General features: G+C 41.6%; 2 protein-coding genes across 2 annotated transcripts; one reads left to right on the top strand and one right to left on the bottom strand.

Annotated features, from left to right (window-relative positions):
• Positions 1-5,681: 5,681 nt before the first annotated feature.
• LOC147141343 (complement C1q-like protein 3) lies at positions 5,682-12,302 on the top strand. Its single transcript, XM_086043561.1, has 2 exons — positions 5,682-8,103; positions 9,337-12,302. The coding sequence occupies exons 1-2, from the start codon at positions 7,486-7,488 to the stop codon at positions 9,514-9,516; spliced, it is 798 nt and encodes a 265-aa protein (XP_085899687.1). The 5' UTR covers positions 5,682-7,485; the 3' UTR covers positions 9,517-12,302.
• On the bottom strand, positions 11,163-16,814 carry pter (phosphotriesterase related). The gene is made up of 5 exons (XM_086043560.1): positions 16,739-16,814; positions 15,852-16,297; positions 15,327-15,592; positions 14,063-14,203; positions 11,163-13,314 (listed from the first exon to the last, which is right to left on the bottom strand). Exons 2-5 carry the CDS (start codon positions 16,281-16,283, stop codon positions 13,104-13,106), a joined length of 1,050 nt encoding a protein of 349 aa, XP_085899686.1. The 5' UTR covers positions 16,284-16,297; positions 16,739-16,814; the 3' UTR covers positions 11,163-13,103.
• Between the last annotated feature and the right edge of the window lie 1,532 nt (positions 16,815-18,346).

The raw sequence follows: 18,346 nt of genomic DNA, 5'->3' as shown, positions 1-18,346 counted from the left end.
CACGCACATACTGTATATTCTGTCTTCCGCTCATTTTCATTCCGCTCCTTCCCAGCGCATGCCTCCACCTTTCTAAATGTTCCTCCACCTGCTCCCTGCTTCCACTGCACATCTCAATGTCTTCTGCTGACATCACGGTCCATGGGGAATCCAGTCTAACCTCATCAGTCGGCCTATTGCAAAGAGGAGGGGGCTTAGAGTTGATCCCTGATGCATTCCCAGCTCCAACTTAAATTCCCCTTTCACACCTACAGCACACCTTACCGCTGTTCTGTTACCCTCATACATGTCCCGGACTATTCTAACATTCTTCTCGGCCACTCCAGACTGCCTCGTGCAGTACTACATTTCCTCCCTGGGTACCCTGTCATAGGCTTACTCTAGAGATCGACATTATAAATGAAGAAGGGTTTCACAAATAGTTAAGATTCAGTCATATTCGTCGTTTTTCACAGAGCATAAAGAATTATGCCTGTGGGATATTGTTATATTGGCTGTTTAAATGCGTTGCATCACATTTTACCATGAGGACAAACATGCTAGTTAGTTTTTTTTTTGTGTGTTAGCATCAAGATGGCGTAGTTTCATAAGTAATGTTTTGGATTAAATGACACTTTGCGTAATTCTCTTTGCTTTTCGTTACACTTCCTCTGGGAATGGCAATAAACGGCTTGAAGTAAGATTTTTATTTTTTTTTTCAGTATCTGCAACTTAACTGCGACATTACTTGCCATCATTTAATGACACAAAAGAAAGAAAAAAAAATGCAGAAAAATTTTAATCGCGATAACAGTTTGTCCCTGGAACGGACGGACAGCTATCGCTGAGTCCAATGCTGAAGGTGCCACTGTAATGGAGTAGGCATCGATACCGACCGCGTGACATCTTATACCGAGTTCCCGCAGTAAACAAGTCCCCAACGCCCCTGAAATAAAAAGCTCAATATGCACACTCATTTATTTATTTCTATCCAGAATCTTTCAAAGCTTTTATGAGAGAGCAGCAGTGTCACCTTCTGTTGTCTCCCACCTCCTCCAACACCTTCTGTCATCGTGTCCGCAGGTGCATCACATAATAAACGCGTCCCACCTTGACTCTCTCTCCAGGCCACTTCATTAGGTACACCTGCAAAAGCCAAGACATTGAGAACTTTATTTACTGTTGGTATTGCTATTTACGTGTACTCTTGCCATTTATCCACTTTGAAAAAAAACCTAAAAAAAAACGCCCCACCCTTTTTTTTTTATCCCATTCACAACATTTAGACTATATTTTGATCAATTTAATGTAGCATTTGTTTAAAAAAAAATCAAGCAGTGCTTTTTGTTCAAAAATTGTATTAATTTATATGTGACCCAAACTTTTTTTTTTGTCTGTTATTATCTGTAAAGTTTGTTTGTTTGTTGTCTGTGGAAGTTGATGCAAGTAAATGCTACCTGGGGAAAAACGTTTCAAAGCTTGTTTGGTATCAGCGGAAATTAGGCAAGTCCCAGAAAGGGAACAAAAAGCAAAACTTGATTTAAGTAATGGCTTTGTCATTTGCTTTTTGATAAAAGTAAAAGCAGGATTTTTTTTTTTTGGGCTAGCCGTAAATGTCAAAAGATGTTCAGCTTTGGTAATTGAACAATCAGTTTATGATCGTGTTTATCCTGCATCACATAAAAAAAAAAAAAGATCTGTTCCTAATATTATGACCCACTCATACTTCAATACAATGTTGACAACTTACAGTGACTGACGTGCTTTTTAATATTGCAGGTGTACCTAATGAATTGCCCACCTCTCCGTGTTAATGAAAGACTCACTGGAGGATCCACCAAACTCTGCCCCCCCCCCCCCCCCCTTCAATGAGGCGCCCCCACCCTACCCTTCATACACGTCATCCATATTTCATGCAGCATCTCTCTCTCTCATCTCAGTCTTGTGGACTTCTCGCACCCTCACACATTCTATTAGACAATCCGTGCTCCATGTTTTATTCATGTCCTCTGAACATCTGCTTGTCCAGATGTCAGGAATCATCAGACACCCACCACCACCTCTCCCTCCTCCTCCAGGGACCGCTGCCTTGACTGGCTGTAAATGAACGTCAAAAGCGGCTGTCAGGCCCGCCGGAGGAATCTTTCGTGACTTTTGGGCCCGAGGTGAGTACACTTTACTGCACATGAAAGTCAATAATGGACACCCCGTTAATTCAGCCGCTGTTTGAAATGATGCTTTTTTTTGTGTGTGTGTGTGTGTGTGTGATTGTAGTCGCGATGGCTGGTGGGCTTTTGACACGGCCGTGGTCCACGAGGCTTGCCTGACTCACTGGAACTGCGGGAAGGAAAAAAAAAAAAAAAAGAAGGAAAAAGAGGCTAACAAGTGCCCGCAGACTGACTCACAACCACGGCAGTATGTCACACTGCGCCTTTATGTACTATATTCTCCCTCTCGCTCGCCACCCTCACCCACTGAAAATGTGTTCTTTTCTCCAAGGTGATTAACGCTGCCACTTTTTGTATGATTACAACAACAACAACAAAACGCTAAAATGTCAACAAACATTGATATGAAAGCAGCCTGGCATTGGCTGCAGTACCTCAACACTTACAGTAGATGTGATTTATATTAATACAGAATAGTAAACACGTGTTTGCCAATTTTTTCATAGGCCTATGGGGCAGGTAATAAGCCCCGCAAATTCTGCCTAGCAACATGGCCTTGAAGTTAAATAACTACATATAAACATATATATGTATATATATATATATATATATATATATATATATATATATATATATATATATATATATATATATATATATATATATATATATATATGTATGTATATGTATAAACTACATACAATAAAAAGCCCGTCAAAGGTGATTATCACGTGGTGGCCATCGGGAATTTTGGGAGTTTCCCGAACGGCCGGTCTATTTCCGGGCCCCCCGTCGCCAAATTTTGGTTCCAGTATGACTCTGGTTATGATATGCTAGTTATAATACTAGAACCAATACTAACAGTATACTAGTAATTTTATTCATATACACAGTAGGTGTTCATAGTATGTAGCCTGGGGCAGCTGTGGTTGAGCCCCACGAATTCCGCCTAGCAACAATGGCTTTCAAGATTGCGATTGAAAGTTTAGAGGGACTTGTCGACGGACGCCCGTTTAAAAATAGAGGTGGGCCGGCCTATTGACGGGTACTATTTTTTTCCCACTGGAAAAAAAGGCGAATGGCAGACGACAGAAGGGTACCCACACTGTAGATGAATGAAGAATAACGGAAATAAAAGGCTCCGAAACGAGTAATAATAATAAAAGGAATATCACTACCCCTACAATTACTAACATTAATTCACTGCCAACCCTTTTGTTAATAATGTGTTACAGTTTTCATGGAACGTAGCCTGGGGCAGTTTTGATTGAGCCCTACAAATTCTGCCTAGCAACAAGTGGCTTTGAAAACAGCATGTAAAAGTTTATGTAATACTAATAACCGCCACTGACAATAATTATAACAATATCATTACTGAAATAACTACAATTAAGCAATTTTGCCAACCCTTTTTCTAACCACAGCGCCATCTGCTGGACCCACAGGGGCATTTCCCCACTTGCCCATAACGCAGAAGATTTCGACTGGTCTGAGTCATAGCAGTGGTGCAAAAGAACAGCATAGAAAAATAGATCCAAAAAGTGAAAAAAAGAAATGAAAGAAAGGAGCCCACTGAGGGCTTAAAAAAACCTTTTTTTCATTATCATATGCAACATTGATTAGTGCTGCTTGAAAAGCTACGCTACATTATTCATGTGGCATCCATCTCCTTCACTTGACCATCCCTGATGACGGCGCTTATTAGCAGTGACAGGTTGGGTTTTTTTTTTTGTCCATGTGACAACTCGCCGGCCACTTCATTAGATACAGCTGCACAGTCAAATGAGGTCCAGTACCAAAAGGTACCAAAATGATGCTCTACGTTACATACATTTGATCTCATGATAACAACTACAATAATAACAAAAGATAATAAAAGGTAAAATATAATATAAAACAAAAAATAAATCAAATGAAAAAATACAGTTAAATGAAAAAAATATTTAAAAGTACATGAGGTGAATAAGTAATACTATCAGTAATAGTTAGAAATTTCATAGTAGAATTTTGAAGAACAAATAAAAATGAAATACATGGAAACATAAAATTACAAAACTAAAAATACAATACATGAACGTATATACTTTTAAAAGAGTTAATGATTTAAATCATAACATTAAAATGTAGACAAAGACAATTTGGAAATAGCTAGCAAAATGATAGTTAATCCTTTTTTACATCTGTTGAGGACTAAAATATAAATTTGGTTTTATAATTGATTCATGTTGTTACATTACTTTTATAGTCATTTCTTCAAGCATTCTTTTTATCATTAACATTATGGATGGAAAGAAACTAATTCCAGCAAATCAAAATGATCTGCTACAGCTGCAGGATCAAACTGTGGCCATCATAAAACCTTTATAAACTGTTCTTTTTTTTTTTTTCATTCCATATTTTGGGTTATACAACTGTAAAAAGAAGTTAACCACCATTTATATGGCAGACAAAAATCGAAATGAACCGTTTGATTCTCACCGAAATGAGCTCTCGTTGCCGTTTTGTGCGACTTTACAGGCGATTAGTTTCATCTTTGAGACTTTTCGCGACGATTCGGTGAGAACGAGTGCTTTGAAGTTTGCAGGCCATCTATCTCCTCACCTGGCAGCGAGGTGAGTGACGGGCCGCGCATCCGCCGACACATCATTATTTTCCCTCCTCAACAAGAATTGGCCCTTCATCACTCAAGCTTTTTCGAAAGACAACAACAACAACGAAAAAAAAACCTCGGATGAATTTTTATTGAGACGTTTGTTTTTAATCTCAGCGATCGATGTGGGCGGGTGGCATCGTCGTATCAAGTCAATGAGATTAGCGTCCCGTTTATGCACAGCGCAAGTGGCCAATTTGGCGTTTGGGCGCTTCGGACCGATTTGAGTGGCATAATTGATCAAGTGACGGCCTCTGCTTTTGATTTGACTTTCATTTGATGCACATGTCTGTGCGGAGTCATCCTTCACTGCCTCCTCCCAGTCACTTCTTTTCACTTACTCTATAGATTTTCTTCACATGATAAATTGGACTCAGAGAGCCACTGAGGTGTGACCCGGTGCCAGACGAACAGCACGGATTCTGCTTCTTTGTGCGTGTGATGTCCCTAATTAGGCCTTTACAGATAATGACCAAAGTGATACACTAAATTAAAAAATAAAAATAAATATATATATATATATATATATATATATATATATATATATATATATATATATATATATATATATATATATATATATATATATATATATATATATATATAGTGTTGTTTTCGTAAGAAACTTGCTGTTGAATTTGAGCAGATTGGGTCACTTTTACCCAAGGTTGGATTAATTATTTTGACTTAAAATTGGATTTGGGTAAGACTGCTGACTCTTGACCTAGCGATTCGTGTTCAAATCCCAGTCGGGGTGGATGGCCCACCTATGGAAAAGGAATGTCTTACAGGAAGCCAAACTCATTATGCAATTTAATGGACTTTCTGTGGTGACCCAAGTTAGTTCTTGTTGGGAATAAAATTAGTCTCATGTTTTAGCCACAGCTGTGCTGATTACCTGTTAACGCATTTCTCGGTAATCATCAGTAAGTTTTCATCCCCTTGTTGGATCAAAATCTTGACCCAACTTGCTTGACGCAAATCCTAAATCCATGCACAGGGTACAAATAGCATTGACTACTTTTGGACCCAGCACTCGGTTAGCTATTTCACCCATGATTGACGAATGACAGGAAACTTTAAAAAAAAGATGTATTAAACACTGACGGAGGTGGGCTTTCGTCCGTCAGTGTAACCGGGTCAAACCCCGGACGCCCATTTTGCTGACGACTGACAGAAGCACGTCAAGCTTGTCTCGCGTGTTTTTTCGCTGGGAGTTACTTAAAAAAGACAGCATTGACTATACTATATACCGGTATGTGTGAGAGTGAGTGCTCTTCTTTTCAATAGGATCTCTGTGGGTACTGTGATTGGCTGGCTGTGAATAGCTAACGGGCTACATAGACCAAACCGACATTTATTTACCTATATCTATTTGCATAATAACCTTTATGGTTGTCGTTTTCCGTTAAATCTTGGTGAAATTATTTATATTCAAGACTGTCTCATGTGTTTGATCGTGGGGAATTGATTATATATGGAAACGCTTTGCGCTTCCTGTACAGTAGGTGTCAGTAGTCACCAAAGTTCTGTAATCCACCCATGGACCAAGAAGAAGGAGGAGAAGAAGAAGAAGAAGCAGAAGAAGGCATTTATAACAGAAGTTGGTACGGAAGAGGATTAGGACCAGTGAAAAAAAAAAAGGTTGGCAAGATATACACTTTTATCTCAGAATTCTCACTTTAAAGTCAGAATTTTGACTTTAAAGTGAGAATTCTGACTTTATTCTCAGAACGGACCGACTTACGGACCAATGGACTTCTAATGGACTATAATAATAATACTACAACTACTACTACTACTACTACTACTACTACTAATAATAATAATAATGATAATAATAATAATAATAATACCTGAAGTACTGACCGACGGACTAACGGACTGACGATTACAGGTTGGTTCGGCTTGAAAAATGACTGACGAATGACGGACGAGTACCCAGGCCATGGCAAATATGACGGACTGGCAAAGTTTAGCAAAACGCCTACTCTGACCAAAACTCATTGCCCACTTAACATTTTATCGAAGTTTGTTGTCTTGAATTTTCAACCAACTTTTTTTAATTTTTTTTTTTTTCTTTTAAGTGTAATAGAGGAGTTCCGCGCTGTGATGCCTTTTGTTGTTTTATTCATCTGAATTGCGTAAACCGTCCACGCATGTACACCGTGGGGCATTCTAATCACGCCTCGGTGATGTTTTGGTTGTTGTTGTTGACTTCCCGCGGTGTGATTGAAGAAAAGCGTGTATTCTCTGCTCCCATCCATCACCTCCAACCCCTCCCTTTCCTTTCCCCTCATCCCTCCTCACCAAACACAACGACCCGGGCTAACATTTGAATTCTCCCTTTGTACACAGTGGGCAGAAACAAGCACCGTAACGTATGTTGAGTAGATTGAATCCTCACATACAGAGTTCTTGTTGTCCACCACCACCCCCTCCTCCCACCTATTATTATCATTATTATTATTATTATTGAGGTGGGGGAGGAGATGCGCCATTCGGACGGATGCCGCAGCAGCGCGTAAAAAGCTGCGGATGCTTGCCCAGCGCGCGTCCAAGGGGCAGTCGTAAAAGTTTCCGAAGCACGCCTCGCCTCCGCTTGTTCTCCGCCCGGCTCAGGCACCGCCCGCAAGCAGGCTGGAAGACCACCAGGCTCGCAGGACTCAGCCGCTCCGCAGGGCGCACATGATCGCCACCGGTGTGTGCGGCGTGGCGCTGGTCCTGGTTCTGGTGGTGCTCATCCCGGCCATGGTCAACTCCGCCGGAACCCCCGCCCGCTACGAGATGCTCGGCGCCTGCCAAATGGTGTGCGACCCCCACGGGACCACAGCCGCCACGGCGCCGGCGAAGGCGGCCGGTGAGCCGGTCAAAGACAACCGCCTGGTGCAGTCGCTGCCCACCTTCATCCAGGGTCCGCAAGGCGAGCCGGGACGCGCGGGGAGGACGGGTCCGAGGGGCCCCGCGGGCGAGCCCGGCGCGCCCGGACCCGCCGGCCCGCCCGGGGAGCGAGGGGCGCCCGGTCCTCCGGGTCCACCGGGAGCGAGCGGACCCACGGGGGCCATCAGCGCGGCCACGTACAACACGGTGCCAAAGATCGCCTTCTATGCAGGACTCAAGAAGCAACACGAGGGCTACGAGGTGCTCAAGTTCGACGACGTTGTCACCAACCTGGGCAACCACTACGACCCCGCCACCGGCAAGTTCACGTGCTCCATCCCAGGGATTTACTACTTCACGTACCACGTGCTGATGCGAGGCGGCGATGGGACGAGCATGTGGGCCGACCTCTGCAAGAACAACCAGGTGGGCCCGACACCACAACAACCTTGAAAATGACACCGGCGCGCTTTTCGGGGGGCTTCATTTGGACACTTTATCGCGCAACTTTGACGCACGCGCGTTGCGCGCACGCACTCCTCGAACTTCATTTGCATAATTAAAGCGATTAAACACACCGCAAACGGGATGAACTCAATCCCGTAAAATGGACTGAACCATATACTCTTAAACACTTATAGATGGATATTATGGTTGCCTATGTGAATTAATTTCTCTTATTTTCCTCCATATGTTCATATAGTCTACAGTAATGACAAACTTGACACCGTAATATTTAAAATAGACTCCGAAGATACGTAAGTGGGACATCGGCACCAGAGCCAATAGAAGAGTACACGTATATCACAGCAGTTATAATAGGGTATGATAATTTAGAAAGTGATACAGGATAATTGGATGGATGAGTGACAATTTTAGTCAGTCGTGGACAAAATAAATATGACCATATTGTGTATTTTATTTCACTTTTCATTGCACCAAAAGCCCAACAATAACGTATGTATACAAAAAAAAAAAAAAAATATATATATATATATATATATATATATATAGTTTCAATTAGGCAATAGATGCAGTGCACTGCAACCATTTCCATACAACTATGAATTACATGTTTTTTTTTTTTTACATGCGGTTGAATCACGAGTCACTGAGTTGTGTGCGGGGAGCGTGGGATCGGTTCCCAGTTCAGGGTGTAGTCTGCCTTTCGCCCATTGTCAGCTGGGATAGGCTCCAGCACCCCCCCGCGACCCTGTACACGATAAGCGGTTGGGAAAATGACACATGACACATGATGGTTGAACCACAACCATTGTTGTAGTTCCAGCTGAGCTGTTCCTAATATTCCGCTCCTCCCAAGTTGCTAAAACATGAGAAAAAGTTGTTGCAAAGTGCTTCTAATCCACTGCGATAAAAAAAAAAAAACCCCAACAACAACACATTGTTAAATTAATAATTTGCATGTATTCTATTTCTTATTAGATTTTAAAAACGATAGTTATATGCTTTATTTTGTAATTATGTTTTGCGTACACATGTAAAAGCATCTTAGTGCTCTTAACAAAAGCGCTACGCAAACTCGATTCATTTGCTGAATTATTTAAACGCAGTGTCATCATCTGACTCATCTGTCACGGGACGGTGCAGGTGTGCCTCATGACGTGTCCCCAATGTGTGTGTACTCCGTCCCGTGCCCAGGTGCGAGCCAGCGCCATCGCGCAGGACGCCGACCAGAATTACGACTACGCCAGCAACAGCGTGGTGCTGCACTTGGAGCCCGGCGACGAGATCTACATCAAGCTGGACGGCGGCAAGGCGCACGGTGGCAACAACAACAAGTACAGCACCTTCTCGGGCTTCATGCTGTACGCCGACTGAAAACAAACCAACCGGCTCGTACTCTCTCTCTCTCTCTCTCTCTCTCTCTCTCTCTCTCTCTCTCGCTCGCTTCCTCCCTCGCACGCTCCATCACTTGTTGGATTAGTAGAGACAGAGCTTCACATCGTCCTTGTTCACCGAACGAGCCGACCGGGGAGATTGTAATGTAATTGTTGACATGTAGTCTGATTGGTGTCAAACTGGATGAACTGTGAAGCGCTGCCATGTTGTACTGTCGCTGCTGCCGTATAATATAACGCGCTTATACATGTGTGTCTTGAACCCGAATTATACACAACCGTCACGCACTCGAGAATGCATTCCCAGCAGAGCCCTTGGATCCGTTTTAATCCCACTCTCGTTTATTCGTTTGGCAATCCAAATCATAAAATGCGGATTGGTAGCGTTTAGAACAGTGTTTCCTGTACTTAAAATCTCACTGCACATCACCCCCCCCCAAAAAAAAAAAAATCACAGAAAATATACCAATAATGATTTTGTCAAACAAATGAATTTACTACGAAATCTGGGCCCGTTTTTTGCTGAATACATAAATATTATTCTGTTGTATGAATGGTGTCTCGATGTCTTACTTGCAAATTCACGTTTTTTTTTTTTTTTAACCAATCTGCAGCTATTTGTTGAAAAACTCACCTATTTGCTGTGCTCAGGTCAAAACCCTGTCTAATTTTAAAATACTGCCTTAACACCATCTTGTTGCCAAGAAACTATGTGGAAGTGTAGTTCGTGGAAGGGCACAGTGACTATCCAACACGAGCGGCGTTGGAACAACGTAGCGTCTAAATGTTCACCCTGTCACTATATGTCGCCGGTAGGGATAGATTAACAAAGGATATTGTGAATTATTTGAAGTAAATCGTTTTCAAACCAGTATAATCGCAGCACAAGTGATAAATTAAGATGCTTAACGATGTAACGGTGACTTTTTGAGCAAACAGCAACCGATTAGCCGATGTGTCTAAAATGGGGTAAACACGTACCAATAACAGTGGTAAGCAGCACATTTTTATCAGAGATGGCTTAATGTGTCCCTGAGCAAGTTTTTGACGCTGATTTTAATGTCATTGCTTTTTTTTTTTCGAGCACATCAGTTTTTTTGCGAGATTTTCATGGTTTATTTTGAAGTTTGACCTATAGAAGATTGCGCAATACGGATTTTACTGTGTTGTACTTATTATTTTTATTATGAAAACCTGATGTGCTACATATAGAAATAATATTAAAAAATTGGGAAAAATGTGTTGAGCAGTGTAAGTGATAATTTGAACCCCCACCCCACCACCCATTTGAAGGCCCGGTTACTGGATGTGTCTTAAAGCTTATCCGGAGCGATTATACTGTGGTGTGAGGTGTGTTCAGGGTGATTTATTTTTTTTCCTCCCTGATCCGCTGGAAAAACAGTTGACAATCATAAATGTTAAACCTGTTGATTATGTCTGATCAGCCTATTTCAAATAAATCAACCAAGGCCCAATTATTAGATGTCTCGAAAGCAAAGCGCATAAAAAGGGATAATCGGGCCAAATTTGAGCATTTTTCGCCCCTTCCGATCAAAGTCAGCAAACGTTCAATTGTCAAACGTATCGGAAAGATTATCCGGATAGGGCGTGTGATTTTCCGCCATGGATTGAAAAATGCTCGGGAAATAAATAGTAAACGTTAAATCTGTTGAATATTTTCAATCTCAAATCCTTATGTGCAGTCAACCAACATTTTAGACTCTGTTTCGACCCTGAATTTGCGTATGATTAAGGTAAATACTTGCATGAGCATTGTTGTTTTACAAATAGAAAACATTCAAATGAAAATCGGTATGTACGGCGATGAAGTATTCTTATGCTATCGTGCAAACTAGTCGTGCATTGCGTACTCTCACCACCGTCTGTCAATACAATACTACGATAAAAAAAAACAGGAAACCGAGAACCCCACTAAGAGATATCCCCACCTGGGTCTACTCCTTCAGCATACACTAAACCTTTGCGTTTACATTCTTGAACGTGAACGTTTTGGATCACTGATTATTTTTGCAAGTGTCGAAAGCAGAAACAGAACCAGGCGAAAACAGACCAAAACCAAAGCAAAGCAGCATCCTCAATCTGTGTTTTTATTTGGGGGGGGGAAAAAAAAAATACACGAATAGCATTTTCAAGCAATCTGGAGTGACGCACGATTCGGAAAAAAAAAAAAAAAAAAAAAAGCTGCCATCTTGAAATCAAAATGCGATTCTTCTCGTCCAGCGTGACAGTTGGTCAGGCGGCCGCGCTGGCCAAACGGTTCGTCAGCACACGTGACAGCAACATGTCCTTGACCCCCACGGGTGACACGCCATCGATCCACCCGCTGTCAACCCCCAACCACCCCGCCACGCCAACACTCCCTCCCCAATATGAATATCATCTATAATTTACAGTTTTAATCGTCCCGCAAGATTCATCAAAAGTTTGGCCCTGACGGCGGCGGCCATTGATCATGGCGTGAAGTCACCCTGTGAAGCCACCTGTTCCCAGACGAGAGAGGAGAGCGCGTCCTTCATCTGGGCCCTCCCGTTAGACGCGCCGCCGAGGGGCCGACTGGTTTGCCGCCGCCGTGGCGACGTGAGGGCGGGCGTGGCATACCGACGAGCTTTCGGGACACGTGTGACACGGACTGGAAGGTGTTTGTTTGGAGTTTTCCGCGTGGCTGCCGGATGAATGAATGCTGACTGTCATTGACGCTCAATGTATGTGATCCCAAAATGAAATAAATTGACGTGAGTCTCTGTGGACGGTTGTACTATAACATTATTATTCGTCACCTGAACGTATTTTGTGTGTATTTTGATTTGATGACTGGGTGTCTAAACACTTGGCTGGAAATGGCTTGCTCTCTTTGATGATGCAATGTAAATGGCTCAATAAATATTTGTTATTTTATTTATTTATTTATTTTTGTCCTGGAAAGCGGTCGTTCCAGCGATACGGGGGATCCCGTTGATGTAGAATAAATGAGATCTAAAAAAAAAAAAGACCATTTGCTATGTCAACTTTTTCATTTTATTTGAATCAAAATGGAATACGTATAGTAATTTCATTTAATTTTCTCCATCGCCAAATATTATTTTTGAATAAAATTGCAGGGAACTTGAAGTTCCGTGTTTAAAAAAAAAAAAAAAATCTGCCCTCCTCCCCAGAAAAAAAAAAAAGCTAATTTAAAAGACTGATTATCTGCCATTATCGGGCCCTATTTATTTATTTATTTTTTTGACGTTTTAGGAGTGCATGTGCAGGGAAGAAATCACTAAATTCCAGCCATTCGACAAATCAAAATACACTTGGAATCCAAATGTGTCCAACGTATAAATCAAGTGTGGGCGACTTACAGTACTTAATTTCATCATGATCATCCTAAGCGACAAAATTGAACCCTGTGATTGATTGAGGGCCCAAATGAATTCATTACGGTCACATTACATCTCACTGTTGGCTCGTCATCCCACGGTGGGGAAAAAAAAAAAAAAAAAAAAAAAAATCATTATGGCTTCATTAAACAAATGAAAAACTGTCTGGCCTTTTTTTCGACGTGCTTCATTTGAAGGTGAGCCAGCGTTTGGGGTTGTCCACCAGGATCTTGTCCACTTGCGTCTGCGAGATCCCCCGCGTCAGCATCTTGGGCACGATGTTGCGCAAGATGTGCGAGTAGCCGTGGCCGCCGTACTTGCACAGGCGGTCTTTGGTGTGGATGTCGTGCGCGATCACGATCTTGTCCTCGTAGCCTTCATTCACCAGGAAGGCCAAGCTGAACATACAGGAAGAGGAGGGGAGGGGATGGGGGGGGGGGGGGGGGACAGTGGAGCACTTTAAAGTCAGTCCTCTCAAGTGTCCCGGATCAGATATCATCCAAAATCAATACAATTCGTCCATTATTTCCATATAAACATCTCAGTGGAATTGTGCAGAGTCTTAATGAGTTCCTTTGACGTATATTTGCAAGAGATAAATAAGGTGACATTCAGTCAAGAAAAAGTATTTCAAAAAATAGTTTTTCAAATGTATAAATATGTTTGAATTGCAAATTAAAAATTCCATTTTTTAAGAAAAAAATTTGCTTATTTTCTTAAAAAGTAACAATCATTTTTGATACCTGCATTAATTTTTAAAAAGTCATAATTTTCTAATTTGGAAAAAGTGTCATTATTTTCAAAAAAGTCTTTTTGTAATCTTTGGGCAAAGTTACAATCTTATGAGAATTACATTGTATATTTTTGAAAAAAGTGTATTTTTTTTTTAATAATGTCACTCACTTTTTTATGACCTATTTGCTTAATTTATTGAAATGATTCAACTAAGCAATATTTATTATTTTAATAGTTATGCAAATACCTGTTAAAAAACACAACTAAAAACAAAACGTAGCGAGCGTCCGTTTTCTTAGTTTTATCAATACTACTTCCCACCCCCTTGTGAAACTGAAATTATTCATATCATTTCCTGATGCAACTCTCTCGTATTGGACGTGAAGTGAATGCGCATGCAGGTGTACTGACGTGTTGACTCTCTGGCTGTCACTGGGCATGTCCACGTCCCGGTTGAAGGCGTAGTTAAGCGTCTCGATGCCAAACAGGTCGTACTCCAGGTAACTGCCCATCTCCGCAAAGTCCAGCAACTTAGCGTGGTTGAAGATGGTCCTGCAGCGGCACAACAAGACACAAGATTGAAACAAATAAATAAATAAATCGTGAGCCATTGTTCAGAGAATGATTGACTGCACTACAGGTTCAAAGTTCAATTTGCAGCGGTGATTTGGATGTGCTAGTATGTGCTAGCATACTAGCATACTAGCACAATAACACAAACTAAAAAAAATTGCCATTATACAAATTTGTGAATGCTGAACCGCAAAATACGCGGGGGTTTACTGTACATTATTTTCAAGACGTAATGTTGTGAGAATAATAGAGTAAATTTGAGAAAACAGTTTCGTATATTTGAGAAAAACTATCTATATATTTTCAAGAAAAAAACAAAAGGTGATCTTTCGAGAAGTCATATTTGAGAAAAAAGGATCGTTTTGATGATAGAAAAACACATTATACAAATATAGATTTAGAAAAAAATTGTAAATTTGCGGTACAGAATATTTTTCTTTAAAAAAAAAAAAAACTATTTAGACAAAAAAAAAAAAAAAATTAGATTTTGGAGGATGAAGTTGGATACTTCCAAGATAATATCTGGTACATGGACAAAAAAAAAAAAAGCAAAGGAAGCCTACCTTTAATGTGGGGTCGTAGTCCTGCTATTATTTTGCCCAGTACATTTAATGCTACTGTACTTATACATTTATTTTGCATGCAATTCCACTGTTGACCACTAAACGGTGGCGCACTATTTAGTTTGACATAGTGTACTTTTGAAGGAAGAATTAAAACAGAAAGAATTTCAGCTCTGACTATTTTTTGCTTTCGAGTATTCGTCAAATCCTCTTTTTAATCCTGCTTTTTACGCTTACAGAAAGCGACGGTTGTAGGTTCATTTTATAATGTACATCTTTGGCATGATTATTGATGTATATTGCGAGACTATGAATTAAGTTTGTTTGGTTAGGAAAAAAAAATGGATTTGTTTACATAAAATATTTTGAAGGAAAATGTGTATGTTTTGGAGAAAAAAAAATGTATACTTAAGTAAAAAAAAAAAAAAAAAGTCGTAATCTGATGCTGCTTCACCAAGAAATGATCTGATCACCTGTAGCGACACGACAAAATTAGCTACAGGTATCGGAAGGCGCTTCACTCCCGACGCACCCCTCACCTGTCCAGGTGCGACATGACCGTCTTGCCGATGTCGCCCCCCGCCTCCTGGAGGACACGGACGATCTCGGGCGGAGCGGCGGCGTTGCGGCCGGGATGGATGATGACAGGGCAGCCGAGCTGGGCCTGAGCGTGGGCCGCCGCCCGCAGCACCTTCCTCTCGCTGTCCGTGATGGGCCAGCTGGTGCCGATCTCGCCGATCACGCCGCAGCGGACGTCCGTGCCGTCGGCACCGTAGAGGACCTCGCCCACTATGACGTCGGTGAGCTGGTTGAGAAAGTGCAAGCGTCAGGCACAAAAGTGTGCCGTGTGACACATTTGCAGACAATTCTGGAAACTAGTGTAAAATTATGATTTGTTATTATTAAATTATTAATTTTTTTTCTTTCTGAAAAATGACAACAAAAAAAACCCTTGTCATATTTATGTATTTTTCCCCTCACCAGAAATGCTCGCTTTCCTTCACGTATTATTTGAGTATTTGTTTATTGCGTAATACTCTTATAAGTGTGTTTTGCGCACGCACTTTCTCCACACTCATCATCCTCGTGTCGTCCGAGTGCGTGCAGTCCACGTAGTAGCCCGCCCCCGCCACGATGTTGACGCCGGTCTCCTTGGCCAGTCTCCTGAGGGTAGGCATGTCCCGGTCGATGCCCGTGGTGGTGTTCTCCACCACGCTCCCGCCGCCCGCCTTCCTGTAGGCCAGCAGCTCGTCTCGCACGGCCTCCGTCTCCTGGCAGAGAAGCAGGTTGTCGAGGCAGCTGTACGGGTTCTGCCTCAGCCAGTGCCCGTGGCGCATCTGGAAGGGGTTCTCGGCCGTTTGGCGGTCCTCCGGCGGCGGGGGGACGTAGCAGCATTTAAAGGTCATGGTCAGGTGCTCGTGGGTCATGGTGCGGCCTAGTTGGTCCGGGTCGAGTAGACCCAGGACCGTCTGGACCTTGCCGCTCAGCTCTGTCATGACGGCTCATCAAACTGAATGGAATGCATGCAAAATAAGATTGTGTTAATGTTTGACAGGGTGCCATACAGTGCAAGAGATGAATGACAGGGGAGCAGACAAGCTCAACAGAGCGCAAACCTTTGGACTCCAGAATACTAAACGACTAAAACTTGCCTCTTAACTTAATTTGGTCAAGTTTCTGACAACTCGCAAGCAACGAGCTGATAACAGGAAGTTAGAAAATGAGGAAGTTTCGCTCTTATTTTGAAAAAACAACTCTTGCTGGGATGCCCCCAAAAAGGGTCGTTAACGAAATATGCTTTGCTTGTTTTTTCCATGGAGGCTGAACCCCGCACGAAGCGATTAATTTAGGCTATAAAAGGCATCATAAGGGCATTGGCGTTATAGGCAGAAGTTAAGGTTTTATCGAATGAAAGCCTGAAATATGTTTAGGGCGTGAAAGAAGTGCTAACCTTTAATCAGCAACTCAGGTCTTCCCTCTATTCCCAGCAGGATTACGAATGGGACAGCAGGTCAAGTAGAGGGACGAGGCGGAGTCATCGCGAGATTTTACGAGATTTAAGAGCAGTCTCTTTATACAGATATTATATAACGAAAAAAAGGTTGTTTGTTTACTTTGGATTAAAAAAAAAAAGTTATTTAAACTGAATAAAAATATACGTCATCATCCTAACTGCTTGGCATCACTAAGATCGTGCTGGTGCCTATCCAAGCTGTCTTCGGGCAGAAGGCGGGGTACACCCTGAAATGGTTGCCAGCCACCTCGGGATATTTAGACTGTCCATTTAACCTATCCACTTTTCTAAACTTTAATTATATTTGATTGATTTATTAAATGTACAATATTTTATTTAATTGCGTTAACAGAAGAAGAACATTTATTCATCATAGTTTGTTATTGAGTGCAATTTTATTTTCGTTACTTTCTATACTTTAAACGTCAGTATTAAATGTACTGAGTGTCATTGGAATAAGGGCAAAGTTTTGTTTCTCGTGCATTTATCATATTTTTGGTGCGAATTATGCAAAAACTTTGACGATGACGATAATGATAATGATGATAATGATAATAAGGATAATGATGATGAAGATGATGATGATGACAAGGACCGTGATGATGATGATGACGATAATTAGGAGTGTTGTCTTGACCTGTGGCCTCAATGGGTACAAGCCTTCTAGAAAATGGCTGGATGGACACACATTTTCCTGGCCTTCTTGTTGCAACAAAACACCATGAAGAATTTGTCACATTTTCCCCCAATCTGGTCATCTGCTTGGCTATGTGCCAAGTGCAATGGTGACTGATCACAGGGTCAACCCTGTGACCAATGTTCCTGTTGGAGACCATCTGCCTCGTACACGTCTCAACATAGTCACACGTACTGTGCTTATACTACAATAACTGAGTTTGAGTATGCACAAAGATAAACACATGCACACGCACACACACACACAGACACACGCCCACACTCACCCCCACACACACACACACACTCTGGACTAATGGCAAATACAATAAGCAAAGATGACATGCTAAATGAGCAGCCTGTTACTCATACAGTACACTGTGACTATGGTGCCGCCGCAGGGTTCCTCATTAGTGACAAAAAGCAGAGTGACACTCATTTGTCTGCACGGCCGCCATGTTTCAGACACATCACCGCCGGGACAGTCTTCGAGATGGATGAATAACCCCCCCACTAACAATATCCACACTGAACTACCTCTGAGAAACCACTGTCGGAAGTATTACAATACGGTATATAAAGTACACTTCAATTTCATGGTTATATTGATACAGTTTAGCGTACATGCACATGTGCATGGACATCATTGCATATTGATGCACATTGGCTGCCTGGACCCTAGAATTCAACTCAGTTTATTTTTATAGCCCTTCATCAAAAATGTGTTAAAGGGCTTCTCAGTAACTAATACCAAAATTAAAAAAATAAAATGAAATGAAATGGAAACAATAACAACAACAATGCATCCAACAAATAATCTATGTATGACACACAAAATTCGGAATAATTCAATTCCAATAATAATTATTT

The sequence above is a fragment of the Filicampus tigris genome, chromosome 10 (genome assembly GCF_054856515.1).
Source record: "Filicampus tigris isolate MCC_2025a chromosome 10, RoL_Ftig_1.0, whole genome shotgun sequence".
In the NCBI taxonomy this organism is placed as follows: Eukaryota; Metazoa; Chordata; class Actinopteri; order Syngnathiformes; family Syngnathidae; genus Filicampus; species Filicampus tigris.
The sequence above is the reverse complement of the archived record's forward strand: the minus strand, read 5'-3'. Positions and strand labels throughout refer to the sequence as shown.